Genomic DNA, 15,400 nt, shown 5'->3' with positions numbered 1-15,400 from the left:
TCACTGGAGAGCCTTCTTTACCTGTACGGAGGGCAGAGCACACAGCAGAGAACACGAAACAGTAAAATCCAAATACCATTATCTCGATCAGCAGGATTCCAGTCAAAGTCATCTTCTATATCCTGTTTCCAGTCACAGACCCCGTGCTCAAAGCTGCAGTCAACTGAGATATTTAAATCTGCTAAGAAAAAGGGTACATTGTATAATCACGAAGAGTATTAGAAGCACGTCTGACATTTGGAGCTTTGGAAGGAAATGCTGTATTTTCAGCTGTTGAGCATCGAGCCAAGCTACTCCACGGTATTGCTGCGTCCGCAACCATCTGGTCTGGCCAAACAGCCTACGGGGTCCTAAAACGGACTTTTGCCCCTCATGCAGGTGCGAGCCCTAGAGAACAGCCTGCTGAGTCACAAGCTAATTAAGTTCCTAATATGACTTCCCAACAGCCCTTGTAGATAAGACTCCCTTGGAACTCACCAAGACCCAGATCTTTCTGGTTTGAACGGACCAATCCACTAATAAAGGCCTGTGCTCTAGGTCCCGCCTCTCTCTCTAAGCACCCTGCCTCAACTTCCCTGTGTGGCCCTCGAGGCGTGCCATGCTCCTACAGGACCTGCGAGTAATAAACTTCTCTGTCTCAATTTCTCTTGTGGTCTTTTGTTGAGCCATCTGGCACCCGGGGAGCTCTACCTGACAAATATTAATTTAACAAAATCATAACAACTGCATGGAGTACAGATCACGGCCACTGAAATGGCCTTAAGGACAGTGTCAAACCAGATACTGCTTCAATTTAAACCTGTGAAGTCCTTCTGGCCAAATTCTGTTGTGATCTTAAATAAAGTAGAAGCAAAACCAAAAACTTAAAAAAAAAAAAAAAGTAATGGGCAAGAGCCCTGTGAGCAAAGTGAGACAGAGAATATAGGCAAGAGTTTGTAAAATTTGGGCCAGAAAATCTCTCCTACCCAAACGAACTAGTGCAGACCTTGTCAGATCCTTCGGGATAATCTGCAGAATGCTAAATTTCTCTGTGTGAGGGTATTCTCTTGCTGGAGCATGCTCGGATCAAGCCAGGCAGACCAGAATACCAGGAAGCTATTTCCCCAAGAAAACCCTCAACCACTGATGGACAGGTGTTGGTGGACAGATACCGCAATTTTCTTGCCTTTGGGTAAGACCATAAGTCCCTGGAATTGAACATGGACCTGAAGTCAGACTGGAATCCAGGCTCTCTCTGGTCTTGCAGAGGGTCCAACTGGGATGGAGGTCCAGTGGCCACAGTGGTGCCCTTCCCTGCTTTTATGGCAAGCCAGGAGTACCAGGGAATTAACACCCTCCCAGGAGCGGCCATTAATCATTGTCAGATGGGAGATGGTGTATGAATACCCAGCTCTCTTGTCCTCCAATAGGACAACTCTGAGCTGTGTGTTCTACACTGGCTTTCAGAGTTCCCTAACGGGATTGAGCTTCAAGGGGACTGAGTTCCCCAATGGGATTGAGTTCCCCAATGGGATTGAGCTCCAATGGGATTGAGTTCCCCAATGGGATTGAGCTCCAATGGGATTGAGTTCCCCAATGGGACTGGGCTCCAATGGGATTGAGTTCCCCAATGGGATTGAGCTCCAATGGGATTGAGTTCCCCAATGGGACTGGGCTCCAATGGGATTGAGTTCCCCAATGGGATTGAGCTCCAATGGGATTGAGTTCCCCAATGGGACTGGGCTCCAATGGGATTGAGTTCCCCAATGGGACTGGGCTCCAATGGGATTGAGTTCCCCAATGGGACTAGGCTCCAATGGGATTGAGTTCCCCAATGGGATTGAGCTCCAATGGGATTGAGTTCCCCAATGGGATTGGGCTCCAATGGGATTGAGTTCCCCAATAGGATTGAGCTCCAATGGGATTGAGTTCCCCAATGGGATTGAGCTCCAATGGGATTGAGTTCCCCAATGGGATTGAGCTCCAATGGGATTGAGTTCCCCAATGGGACTGGGCTCCAATGGGATTGAGTTCCCCAATGGGATTGAGCTCCAATGGGATTGAGTTCCCCAATGGGACTGGGCTCCAATGGGATTGAGTTCCCCAATGGGATTGAGCTCCAATGGGATTGAGTTCCCCAATGGGATTGAGTTCCCCAATGGGATTGAGCTCCAATGAGATTGAGTTCCCCAATGGGATTGGGCTCCAATGGGATTGAGTTCCCCAATGGGACTGGGCTTCAGTTGCCCCCAGTGAAAATTTCTTAATAACACACTGTTGATTGCCTCCTTCTCGCCCCCACTCCCCAAGCATTCTTTCCTGGGACCGCCTCCCACCTAAACCACTTGCACACAAATTCTGTTTCTGGGGAATCCAGCCTAAGACAGCACCTTAGACAAGAGTGGTGCTTTTACTCCAACCTCACACATGAAAGCAGTGAGATGTTCTAAGTCTCAGGGACTTGCCCAAGGCAAATAGCAAGTAGAAGGGCTGGGGTGCCCACCGAGTCTTCCAAGTGAGACTGAGTGCTCCAAGGGACCTTACTCAAGGACCTTTGACAATTGAGTAAACTTCACGTGTTTCATTAAGGATCATGGAAGAAAAAGTAAAATAAGAGACCTGGTCATTCTGGGGATCCAAAGGGGGTCAATTTAGTAATGTCACTTAGCAAGTGGAGAGCTGAGCAGAAGCAGTTCTAAGCACCCGGAGAATGTAGCTAATTCCCTGAGCTATGAAACATTTTCTTCCCAACCAGGAAAATGGATAATAAGATGTTTGCTGCAGAGAAACTTAAAAAAAAAAAAAAAAAAAAGAACATTGAGGGGCGCCTGGGTGGCTCAGTTGGTTAAGCGTCCAACTCTTGTTTTGGCTCAGGTCATGATCTCATGGTCTGTGAGATCGAGCCCCGCATCGGGCCCCACACTGACAGCATGGAGCCTGCTTGGGATTCTCTCTCCCCTTCTCTCTGCCTCTCTCGCTCAGAATAAATAAATTAAAAATAAAATAAAATTGAAAACAGAACATTTAGGGGAAATATGGAAGAAAACAAGATGCCTGTCGGAGCTGGGTCACTAGCCTTTGGAGAGGTTTTAGTAGAAGCTTCTCAGATTAAGTTTGGAGGACTGAACCAGAGAGGCTCTACCTTTATGGTGGAGATTCCTATAAACCAAAGGGACCGAACTGGAGAATGTACTCATGGGGTAAACACAAAAGGCAGTCAAATTAGCACAAGCTTAGGACATGCACAGCGGTAAGTAAGAGAGTTTGCAAAGGGGAGGGAAGATCGATGCATGAATATTTATGCCAAATAAAGGGATAAATACAGAAATAGGCTTTCCCCTGGTGTCTGTGTAGAGATGCCACATATAATTTGTCACAGGTAGTCAAAGTGCTAAAGGGACTCAGAGGAACCCGGGATCACACCTACGAGATTCCTGACGATGAGGCTCTGTTAGCCTGATCACAAGAATGGTCCCAATTTTTACCCCTCCCTGTCTCCACGCTCTTTGCAATATGACGTTGTAGCGCCTTCCCCAACTCTCAAGTCCCGGCCGGCCTTGGGACTTGCCTTGGCCAACAGAATACGGTGAAAGTGATGCTGTGGCCGCTCTGAGCCTAGCCCTCACAAGGCCTGTGTGCTTCCACTCTCTCTTGGAACCCTGCCACTGCTTCTCGAGAACAAGCCTGGCTGGCCCGCTGGAGGATGAGTCACCACATGGAGCAGAGCTGAGACAGCTCTGTTGTCCCAACTGAGGCCCGGAGCACAGCTAAGATCGGCCAAGTCACCGAGTGGGACCAAAGCTGACTGCGGACCCGTGGGTGAGCCCCCCCAGACCAGCTCGGATCAGCAGAACCACTCAGCCGGTTGACGGACTCATAAGCAAAATAAACAGCGGCTGTAGGCGACCGAAGGTCTGGGGTTGTCTATGACGCAGCACTATCGTCCGGAATTCAGTGCGTGGTCATTTTCAGGTTGTGGGCCGTCGGGTGTTGAAGTTGAAGCAAAGGGGTCATTTTCATCTATCTTCACATATATACCATGTGTCATTCTCGGTGTCAGGCGGGCGTGGTGGAGAGAAGACAGCCTTCCTATACTGTCGTCATTGGTACTGACCCCGTAAGGACCTACTCTTCGTACTGGCACTGTGTCCAGATGTAACGATTTTTCCCTCGGGGGCTTAGGAACGAAGCAGTGATTCATAAATGAAGGTATCAGTTACCTTGGTGTTCCAGCCTGGATGTGACAGCTTTTCTCTGGACCAGAACCAGACCCAATTCACCCGCTGCGTTCACCTTCGGGGCTAATTAAGAACACTTGGTCAGTTAAGAAAAGGCCTGAACCCTCGCATGCTAAGGAGGTGTGAATGTCGGGGCGCCTGGGTGGCGTAGTCGGTTGGGCGTCTGACTTCAGCCAGGTCACGATCTCGCGGTCCGTGAGTTCCAGCCCTGTGTCAGGCTCTGGGCTGATGGCTCGGAGCCTGGAGCCTGCTTCCGATCCTGTGTCTCCCGCTCTCTCTGCCCCTCCCCCGTTCATGCTCTGTCTCTCTCTGTCCCAAAAATAAATAAACGTTGAAAAAAAAAAAAAATAAATAATAAAAAAAGGAGGTGTGAATGAACGACCGAGCAGAGGTTTATCCTGTTATTCTGAGTACAGACTATGTCAGAGCAGACTTTCCTGAACACTCCCAAAGCATTCACACTGGTTCCAGTTTCTGTGTCTAAGACATCGTTTTCCAAAGATGACCTAAGCATCTACAACTAGTAACATGCCTCTTCTCACCCGGGTTTGGAAATACACTCTTGAGATTTTCGCTCTCTATTCGAGGAGAGAATGCCATCGTTATGCTAGTTCTTGGATAAGTGGGCCCGGGTCTGCTTTCCATTTGGTTAAATCCAACAGCCATGGAGCCAAGGGCAGACAAGGCAAAAAAAAAAAAAAAAAAAAAAAAAAATAGGGGCAGTAACAAATGCCTGGTGAAAATGAAACACCAAGTTTCCGCCTGGGGATGTGGGGGAGAGGGGGTTAATATGGAAACTGTCCTGGAGGGGCTGAGACTTAGCTGTGGGCTCTGCACAGCAATGGGTGAAAAGGGCCGTTATCCAGTTCAGGGAGAAAATTTAAGGTCCTCTCTAGAATGTTCCCCTCTACAACTGTCATTCTGGCTTTTTAACCTGTAACCTCACGGCTGCGCAATTCCCCTTGCATCGAGCGGGCAGGTCGAAAGTGCCTTCGAGAAGTAAAAAGGCGGAGCCTGGCAGATCCAGCTGGACCCAAGGTCTCTCTGGTCTGGGGGTGTGCAGCATGGCCAGCCAGGGCAAGCGTGCTTACTTGGCTGGGAGCGGAAAGAAGGTCTGCATCAAACAGGAAGCCCCCCAGGGAAGGGGAAAGGACTCAACCTCCTTGTTTCCCACAGCAGCAAATACGATTTGGGATCTGCAGGGGATGTTCATTTCCCGAACTTACAGAGAACCCCGCTTCTTTAGAATCAGTACCGAACCTTAGTGTTACGGCAGGCACGAAGCCGTCTTTCCTTCTTTCCCTGCCAGGGGAAATCACCATTCGCTTTTCATAAAATGTGCAAAATACCCAAAGTGTTACTCACAAAACACATCTCCTCGAAGGCTTTGCTCCCGCTCCATGTGGTTCTTCAGGGTTTTCTCCTTTCTCTTCCTTTCCTCGAGCCCCTCTTTCTTTCTCTCTTCATTTCGGTTTTTTCCTCCATCAGAGTTCCTACCTCTGGAAACACTCTCTTCAGAGTTGAGGGGCTGCAGGTTGACCTCAGGGGCAGGAGCTCCAGAAGGTTCTGTGATGACATTTTTGATTTTTATCTTCTTTTTCATGCTGTTTTTGTGAGCCAGCAACTTCTTGATTCTGTCTTTGAGGGTACCAGGGGCCGTGAGGACTTCCTTCACAGAATTTTCAGGGATCACTACAATAACAACAGGTGGGAAGTTTCACATTGGCTGACAATTAGGTCACTCATGAAAGATGGAGTGAAGTACAGTAAATGAATGCTTCCAGAATCAACCCACAGGAGGCCCTCCTGCTTGATATTTTAATATATATTTTTTTAAGTAGGCGCCATACCCCACGTGGGGCTTGAAATCATGACCCTGAGATCAAGGGTCACGTGCTCTACTGACCGAGCCAGCCCTGAAACAAGGATTTGGGGGCAGGGGGTTTATTTGAGAGGTGATCCCTGGAGGCAGAAGTGAGGGGAAGGAGGAAAACAATGTAGAACACACCTCAGAACTGTCCCATCCTGCGACAATTTAGGGGTATTTATCCAGACTCCTGGCCCCCACTGGTTGAGGGCTGTCCTTACAAAGGGGCTGAGTGGCACTCCAGAGAAGACGAACGGCCACAGGCAGAGAGCCCACTGCCCTGGGGCTGAAGATCTGCGTGGAACTGTCCATCCACCCTGCCGTGTTGAAATCAGGGAGCAACAAGGGACTGGGGCCTAGCTGGTCACAAGCTGGACAGGAGGAAATGGAGTTTGGAGAGGTTGAAAAAAATTTATCGAAGGTCATAGCCAGTATGGGGCAGAGCTCAGAGTGAGATGCAGGCTTTCCTAGGTCCTGAACCTCAGCTGTTGACCATTACACCAAATGGCCCACAACAGGTGAGGCCGGAAGACAAGCGTTCAGATTTGGTGGCACGAAGGAGCCCTTGACCACGATGCAACACGAAAAGCTGATCTACTCCACTTCTTCTCTGGGGGCCTCTCCAGGGTATGGCATCCCTCCTCCCGATCCACCCGTGCACGTCCTACATGGGCCGTCGATCTCTCTCTCTCTCTCTGTCTTTGAGAAAGTTCCAGAAGGAGATCACGAGCACATGTGCACGGGATCGAGACCCGAGCATTGTGTGGTTGGAGACCCAGTGGCTGTGTAATCCCACCTCCAGCCCCGTGCAGCAATCCCTCGGAGAGCCGGGCCTGGAAGCCTGAGTGGCGGAACACGCACTGGGCAGGGCTCCCGGCTCCACTCCCAGACACCTGGCCATCATCTGGAAGACAGAACATGGCCTCCCCCCGGCTCTCCCAGTCCGCTTTAGGAAGTCACTTTTATTTCACATTCCTCAAATACCTACGGGCACCACGTATACTTTTCCATACTCTTTGTTCCAGACGAAATGCTGCCCAGTTCTTCTGGCGGTTCTGCAGAGAATTTGATTTCTAGACTCATCCTCCTTGACCATATTCTTTGGCACACACTCTCGTCCAGCGGCACTCAACCACGGCCCACCGGGGCACTGTGAACTTTTATGGCTGTGGGGCTCGGTGTCTATCACGGTGCGGACACTTTGCTTTTGGCCACCACGGAGTGGCCACTCCGCTGTGTCACCAGGAGCACTGGCCATGTAAGGACACGGGACAGGTCAAGGCAGAACTTGAAGCCGTACGTGTTGGAAGACGTGAGAACCACGCTAAGGGGTATACAGGACAGTGGAGTCAGGGCAGTGAACAGGTTGAGGCACATGATGGGCCAGTGCTAAAATGGACCAGACCAGGGGTGCCCGGGTGGCTTGGCGGTCGGGTGTCCGACTTCAGCTTGGGTCACGATCTCACAGCATGTAGGTTCAAGCCCCGCGTCAAGTTCTGTGCCGACAGCTCGGAGCCTGGAGCCTGCTTCGGATTCTGTGTCTCCCTCCCTCTCTGCCCCTCCCCACTGGCACTCTGTCTCTCTCTCAAAAATAAATAAACATGAAAAAGAAATTTTTTTTTAAATAGAGAAATAAAAGGGACAAGACCCGAGGGATAAACCTAAGGGACCTCAGACATTATGAGACACTTTCGCCAGGACGGTGACTGCAATGTAATCACCACCGGCCTGTCTTGGTAGACGTTCCGGGTTCTTATGGTCATTTCTAGTTTGCCAGACACACAGCAAGACTATGTATATTTTGCCCCCTACTCCCAAGTTGAATGAACGAAGAGCTGGTGTGCGATTGTCCATGCTTCTTTCCCTGCCTTGACAAACCCTAAGGGCTCCAATCGGTATTGTGGTATCACAGGACGCTGGGGACTCTATCGGCGTGGCTCCCTGAGGGACCACATGGAGAAGAAACGTCGGAGAGAATACACCGCCAAGGGCAATGCGTGTCACATTTCACGGTTCTACGTGTGGTTTGTCAATTTGAGATGTTACCACCTACGCAGTAAGGAATTCACCAGCAAGAACAACGGGACTCTTTGCTAAACGTGTGAATCTAGGTTTGAGGATGACCGATAACGTGCTATCAGCTTTGTCCGACTTGCTTTTGGTGGTGTATTCTGGAAGAAGTTCTGATTCCTGTGGTCAACAAGCTTGTGGTTCTAAGCCCCTGACGTGTTAGGATTGCTTGCTACTGTGCCATAACCTGCCCTCTCTCGGCAGGTAACATGGGCCCAGGGCCATTTGTCCTTAAATCTTCTTTTCGGTCGTTGAGAGTGCGTTGTGACCAGACAGAAATCCAGGACCTTTGCTGCTCTGTAAGCTTTAGTGGCTACGACTTCAGTGAGTAGTGAAGATGTGGTCCAGTTAGCAGAGAAGTCAAGGCTGAGTTAGAGTTTCCAGATATTGCATGCACACGTTATCATACGTGCAGAGAGAGAGAGAGACAGAGACAGAGACGAAGGGAGAAAGAAGAGGAGAGAACGCTTTACTGAGAATAGCTAAGACGCCATGAGCAAATCCTACTTACCGGAACACTGAAGGCCATTGCCTCTGTATCCCTGTTTGCATTTACACTTGAAGGATCCTTGGGTATTGAGGCAGTTGGCATAGAGGCTGCACGGATGGGTATTCCCAGCACACTCGTTTATATCTAAAAAATGTGAACGTTCCCGTGAACAACTCTGCGGCTGCCGGGCTTTGCTAAAAGCCCGACTATCCCTTACACTTGACCAACTCCAGGGCCGACCCCTCAACACCTGCCAACAAACCACGTGGGGCCTGAGAACCGGGACGCCGTCAAATCTCCCAATGCCTGGCTTTTGCCCGACGCCGGTACGCAGGGAACTGGGGGGCCCCTCGCAGCCCCCCACACCCCCAGCAACCTCGACTGCTTATCACAACTACTGAAAGCTGGAAGATGTTTACGTCTTTTTCTGCATGTTTTCATCTGTCTAATTCCAAACTAAATAACGGCATCAAAAAATAAATTCTGCATGTGGAAGGGCTCGGAACTCCTAACCAACAAAGGAGAAGGGGGGTTATGAACCACTGACATCATCTAAACTCCTAGGCATTTTGTTCCAAGCCTGCCAGGAGCAGGGCTGGGCTGGTCGGAGCTTGTCTGCTGGACCGAGACCAGGAAAGTTGGCCGAATTCCACCCAAGTGAGAAGTTCATTAGCCCTCTTCTGCATCTGACTTGCTATCCACCCTTTGGGAGACCTATGCACACAAAATAGCCCATTGTTTTTAAGTCAGCCACCAAAGGAGCCCAGATGCCAATCTTAATCCCTTAAAATCACAAGATGGGTTTCTTCTGGAAGCTCTCCATGGGAATTCCCACCCTGTCCAGTGGAACCGGCTAGGGATCCAGGAACGGGCTACTTCTCAGGGACACAGCACCACTGGGTTACACAGCTGGATGGGTCTGCGGCGGGACATGGGGTCCAAGCCCACGAGCAACACGGCTGTGACGAGCCGGTGAAGAATGGCCTTTGTGTTTGAAAAGATCTGAGTAAAGAGCTGGAGAGTCTTCCTAAGACGGTTCAAAATGCTGGAACCAACGGTGGCCACGGTGCGGTCACACAGGACACAACCTGGGACGCTCCGCACGTGGGGTTGAAAGAAATCCCACTTTCCCCCAACCGTGAGCTTTCCTGTCGCGCACACGTTGGCTCCACGTGTTACACGGATAGGCATCTACAGGGAGCCCGGATCTCCCTTCACCGAAGGGCAGGCCCCGTCCCCCATTACATCAAGGGCAGTGCGGATGCACCCCAGGTCCCCAAACACCGTACTTTACTCGCTCGTTCGGACTCGGAATCCCTTCACTAAGGGCCCAAATATCTTCTTTCACACAGATCAGGCCAATAGCCAACTGAGACCAGAATCTTATCAGAGAGTGGCTTCGGTGACCTGGAAAGGGAACATCTTAGGCCATTTGGAGCCTGAACCATGAAAGGGGCCTTCATCTTCTTTACACCTTTGTCTAATGCCACCCCCGGAGGGAACTGTCATGAACAGATCGCGGAGATCAAGCTCAAACAGGCCCCCAGAACAAACGATACCCGCTGAGGTCCCTTACTTTTGACCTTGACTGACCTGGCTTCTTCTAATTCATCTCATCAGACTTTTCCTAAAAGCCAGAAACAAAAGAATGTGACTTCTTCTGTATTGTTAAACTGGTCAGTACAATAGACTGTTCAACTAATAGACGGAATCGACCTCAAAATATCCGTAGACGACGGCTATAGGTTTGGGGGGGAGAAGAAAAAGGGAAACGGTGCGACCCACTCTTACCTACACAGTCATAGCGGCCACGGACATATTTCAGTTCAAAACCAACGTGACATTTGCAGTAGTAGCTTCCAAATGTGTTCACGCATCTTCGATTGTAAGGGCAGACAGCTTTCCCAGAGGCACATTCGTCGATATCTAGGACACAGAACCAGAAGGCGTCGGCGATAGCCAGAACGGCACTTTCCCTCCAAATCACACCCGCACGCACGCACGTGAGCCCACACGCACAGCAGTCTCTCTGATTATTCTGCCAGCATCATACCCTCGGGAGGTGTTCTCAGCACACTCACGGCTCTTCCTCTTATGTGTTTCCATCACGTCGCACATCCCGTCTTAGAGACGTTATCTCACGGCACTACTTATATTCACATCTGTCCTGGTAGGCCCAGGCTCTTCTGGGGCTGGGAGATGCCTGGCCCTGGGGACATATACACTACAGGCTTGGTGGCTGAATTACTACCTTTCCAGGTATATAGACCGTGTAGCGAGGTCATGACCTGAGCCGAAGTGGGACGCTTAACCGACGGAGCCACCCAAGTGCCCAAGATGTGGTTTCCTGAAACTGCACCTAAACAGAAACTGTGTGATGATGCAACTTCAGCAGACAACAGGATTCCCTCCTTTCCTTGTGAGTCAGGTCACCGAGGGGCCGGCGGCAACGCTGAGCAAAATAGCCAGACTCCGGCTTTGCGTTCACTATCAGATCGAGCAGATGGTGTATGTTGTTCATTTGGACCTGTGGTGCATTCTTTTTTTTTTTTTTTTTAATTTTTTTTTTCAACGTTTATTTATTTTTAGGACAGAGAGAGACAGAGCATGAACAGGGGAGGGGCAGAGAGAGAGGGAGACACAGAATCGGAAACAGGCTCTAGGCTCTGAGCCATCAGCCCAGAGCCCGACACGGGGCTCGAACTCACGGACCGCGAGATCGTGACCTGGCTGAAGTTGGACGCTTAACCGACTGCGCCACCCAGGCGCCCCTTCATTCTTAAAATACTAAAGAAGTGTCGGACTGATCAAAACTCATTTCTCAGTGACCACTTTTGTGCAGATGAGCTTTTCCTTCAATAAAAAAGGCACCCGACAAATCAGAGGTGGTGAAAATTGCCTTCGGTCTGGTCAAGAATTAGCCTTGTCATATACATCTTAGTTCACCAAAGAACGTTAAACCTGGCGAATGTAACTAAATCGGATTACTCTCAAAGAACAGGGCCAAAATTGTAATTTTACGGGGATTTTTAAAAAAAGATGTAACTGCTTTAGGTAACCTGTTTGGCGGAACTTTCTAAATGCAGCTTATCAAGTTAGGTACATTTAGAATAACAGTCCAACACCTTGACTGAAAAGTATTTCTACTGCAGTCAACAAGTAAGAATATGCTTAATTCTTTATTATTTATTATATATAAATAATATAAATATATAAATTATATAATTTAATTTATTATATTAATTTATTTTATTATATAATATATATATTTATTATATAATAATTTATTATATATATAATATAAAATATATAAATAATATAAATATAAATAGAGGTAAATATATATTTATTATTTATTATTTAAATAATAAAACAAAGGGGCGCCTGGGTGGCTCAGTCAGTTAAGCGTCCGACTTCGGCTCAGGTCACGATCTCACAGTTGGTGGGTTTGGGCCCCGCGTCGGGCCCCATGCTGACGGCTCAGAGCCTGGAGCCTGCTTTGGATTCTGTGTCTCCCTCTCTCTCTGCCCCTTCCCTGCTCATGGTCTCTCTTTCTCTCTCAAAAATAAATAAATGTAAAAAAAAATTTAAATTAAAAAACCATTAAGAACTCTTTCAATATTCTGATTTGGTTTGAGATCCCTTATTAATGCTATGTGCTCACTTGCTCTAAATACCGTGTATCTTTAGTGCAATGTAAGTACAGATCCAGGAGGATATGCAGTTTGGTTATTGAACAGAATACAAATCCACAAGGGAGCTAAGGCAGAAAGTGTTGCATCAGTCACTGAGGGTGCCCTGTGGGTGCCCCACCCATCGCCCCTCAGCACTCAGCTACCTGCCTAAGGCTGTACCTGGGACTTTCTGCAATGACCCTTATCAGGGCTGGGCTAGGCTGGGCTGGGCATGTCCTCGAGTCAGTGTTCTGGAGCCACTCCCCCATCAATAAACTTGACGCATAAATCCGACCCCCCCCCCACTTGCTCTGGAAGGAAGGAAAATGCGGAGGCAGCTCTCCCAGCCTCCTGGAAGGGCACAGATGTTTAACCGGCTCATTGAACTCACCCTGTGCTAGGGTCTTCCCTTCCCTTCTCCCCTCCTCAACCAGCATTCCCTGAGATCACCTCCCAGATCAGCTACTTGCTCGGGGTCAGCTTTTGGGGACCCAAGACTAAGACACAAAATAAGACCAGAGAGAGTAAGAGCCCAAAGTTCTAATCCAGTGACTTGACTAAATTCAAAGTTATAAATGATGGCTGTCTCTCGCCCTCTAATATTATGGATTTAATTTGTTCACCCCTCCAAGCGGAAATGATTTTGGAATACTTAGTTCACATAATTTAGAGCAACCTTTAAAGACCATGAGAAATTGGTTACTTGCTGACTTAAACAGTGTACAAGGGATAGACTACTCTCAACAGTTTTAGATCTAAAAAAAAAAAATAAGTAAATACATTAAAAACAATTTTTTTTTTACATTTTATTATTTATTTTTGATAGAGACAGAGCGTGAGTAGGGGAGGGGCAGAGAGAGAGGGAGACACAGAATCTGAAACAGGCTCCAGGCTCTGAGCAGTCAGCACAGAGCCCGACGCGGGGCTCGAACTCACGGACCGGGATATCATGACCTGAGCCGAAGTCGGACGCTCAACCGACTGAGCCACCCAGGCGCCCCAGTAAACACTTTTTTGTAGGAAAATATTAGTTAGAACCTGAAAGGGAGTCCAGTGGCCCTTGGGATTTTATCCACTGAATGGCAGTAAGTAGCATGTTTCTGTGGGATGGTGACTGAAGTGAAACATACAGGGTAAATGTACTAAAATAAGATGGCCTGTGTCCTTTTTTCCACTATGACATTAGACAACCCCCAAATAATAGAGAAGTGTGCTTTCCAGCATCCTAACGGGTGTCTAGAGTATATGTGGCTGATGGTCTCAGACATGGGCATAAATCTGTACTTTCAGGAACTTTCGGTCTAGTCAACAAGCAGACTGTGATGAGTGAGAGAGAAGGAGGTCAGGAAAGGGGAAAGGAGGAGGAGTGGAGGCCGGCCCTCCTGCTGGGCTACCTGTACAGACTCTTCCATTCGGCGCCAGGCGGAGCCCCGAGGACGGACACAGACAGCGAGGCCCTTCCTCTGTGTCTTCGCAGCTGTACTGGCAGCTTGTCATGGCACACGTCCTGGAGTCTGAAAACGTAGGCAAGGGTTAGCCGAGGTGATAAAAAGCACTTACTGAGGAACCATCTCTGCATTCTAGGACATTCGGCGGGACACCTGCAATGTATTATAGGATAAGCACACTGTCTGAGACCCGAATGGAATCTGGGCAAGGGCGGCCTCTTGGTGGCCCCCACGGTCTGTTCTGCGGGCCGGTGTATTGAATTTGATCGTCTTTAGGTCGGCACGTCCCCGGCAGTTACCAGAGACTGCATCTTCCTCTCCTCTCGCACATTCTAAAGTCATTTTTAAAAAAACGTTTATTTATTTTTGACAGAGAGAGAGAGAGCCGGAGACCCGGAATCCGAAGCAGGCTCCAGGCTCCGAGCTGTCAGCACAGAGCCCGACGCGGGGCTCGAACCCACGAACCGCGAGATCATGACCTGAGCTGAAGTCTGACGCTCAACCGACTGAGCCCCCCAGGCGCCCCTCCTCTTGCACATTCAAATCACTCTTTACGTCACCCGGCTGGCGTCGCTACGCTGAAATGCAACTTCTGATGGAGATGATCAGTCTGAGTAATTAGGGCAAACAAAAATCTATCCCTTGTACACTGTTTAAGTTAGCAAGTAACCAGTCGTTCACATGGCTGTATTAAAACATGTGGCAAATAGGACCGGTTGGCTGCCCGAAAGCCATCCTGGACGCCTTTTCCTCTCGCCACTACCGTCGTAGAGGCTGGAAAGCCAGTTACGTGTCTTCATCCCAGCTTCCTCTGCAGCAACAAAGGGTGGCCATGGGACCCAGCCGTGGCCAAAGAGGTATACAGAGAAGTCTCCTGGAGGGAGTGGGGCTTCCCCAAACATGCTGCTGCATGACAAAAAGGGACAAGGACGAAAGAGTCATTCACTCACTGACATCACTCCCCTTTGTCTCGCACGCCTCAAATGCGTGTGTGATACCTGGAGCTGGGGCAGCCATCCTGTGACTATGAGGTCACAAGCATGAGCATAAAATCCATACCCTGAGGATGGCAGAGATGGAGTCCTTGCCGAGCTGTTCTAGAACTGTGTGCCTCCCGTTTTTTTCAGTACCTGAGATACTTTAGGTGGATTTTCCGGTTACTTGTTGCTACACGTAACTTGTCTCCCATAAATGCATTTCCCTAGCACAGGCCTACTATGTATGGATCACGCATGTCTACTATAGGCAAGTATGGTGAATATACTCCCTTTACCCACCATGCGCATCCGTAACATGCCCATCACTCAGCGGGACAAGAGAGACTGCCAGGAACCAGGTGAAATAAAATTAGGAAAGAGGTCCAAGGGCTCCCTGGACACTCTGAGCTATAAACAGGGAGGCACAGGCAACAGCTTCCATATACAGAAATAGACAAAGAGGGTAAAGGATACACACACAGGTCAAGGTAATGTAACAAACACCCACCAATGGTAACATTTCTACTTTATACTCTTTTCCTGTTGCGTCGCCTCTTAAGATTAGTCTTCAACATTTACCTAATTCTATCTTTCCGTTTGGGAAAAGATACCTTTCTTGGCACTACTTAGGCTTTTCGTGGAATGTTTCAGAAACAT

General features: G+C 48.9%; 1 protein-coding gene across 9 annotated transcripts in view; it reads right to left on the bottom strand.

Annotated features, from left to right (window-relative positions):
- Positions 1–15,400, bottom strand: part of EGFL6 (EGF like domain multiple 6) — a 56,966-nt gene that overhangs the window by 7,507 nt on the left and 34,059 nt on the right. For 5 of the 9 annotated variants that reach the window (XM_045050878.1, XM_045050877.1, XM_045050883.1 and 2 more), the window contains 6 exons: positions 13,713–13,832; positions 10,436–10,570; positions 8,666–8,788; positions 5,583–5,909; positions 4,200–4,280; positions 77–181 (listed from right to left, as the gene is read on the bottom strand). In XM_045050878.1, coding sequence (XP_044906813.1) covers positions 77–181; positions 4,200–4,280; positions 5,583–5,909; positions 8,666–8,788; positions 10,436–10,570; positions 13,713–13,832 — 891 coding nt within the window. The remainder of the gene's footprint in view (positions 1–76; positions 182–4,199; positions 4,281–5,582; positions 5,910–8,665; positions 8,789–10,435; positions 10,571–13,712; positions 13,833–15,400) is intronic. The other 4 variants (XM_023249088.2, XM_045050884.1, XM_045050879.1 and 1 more) reach the window with 3 other exon arrangements.

Source organism: Felis catus, chromosome X (genome assembly GCF_018350175.1).
Source record: "Felis catus isolate Fca126 chromosome X, F.catus_Fca126_mat1.0, whole genome shotgun sequence".
In the NCBI taxonomy this organism is placed as follows: Eukaryota; Metazoa; Chordata; class Mammalia; order Carnivora; family Felidae; genus Felis; species Felis catus.
The sequence above is the reverse complement of the archived record's forward strand: the minus strand, read 5'-3'. Positions and strand labels throughout refer to the sequence as shown.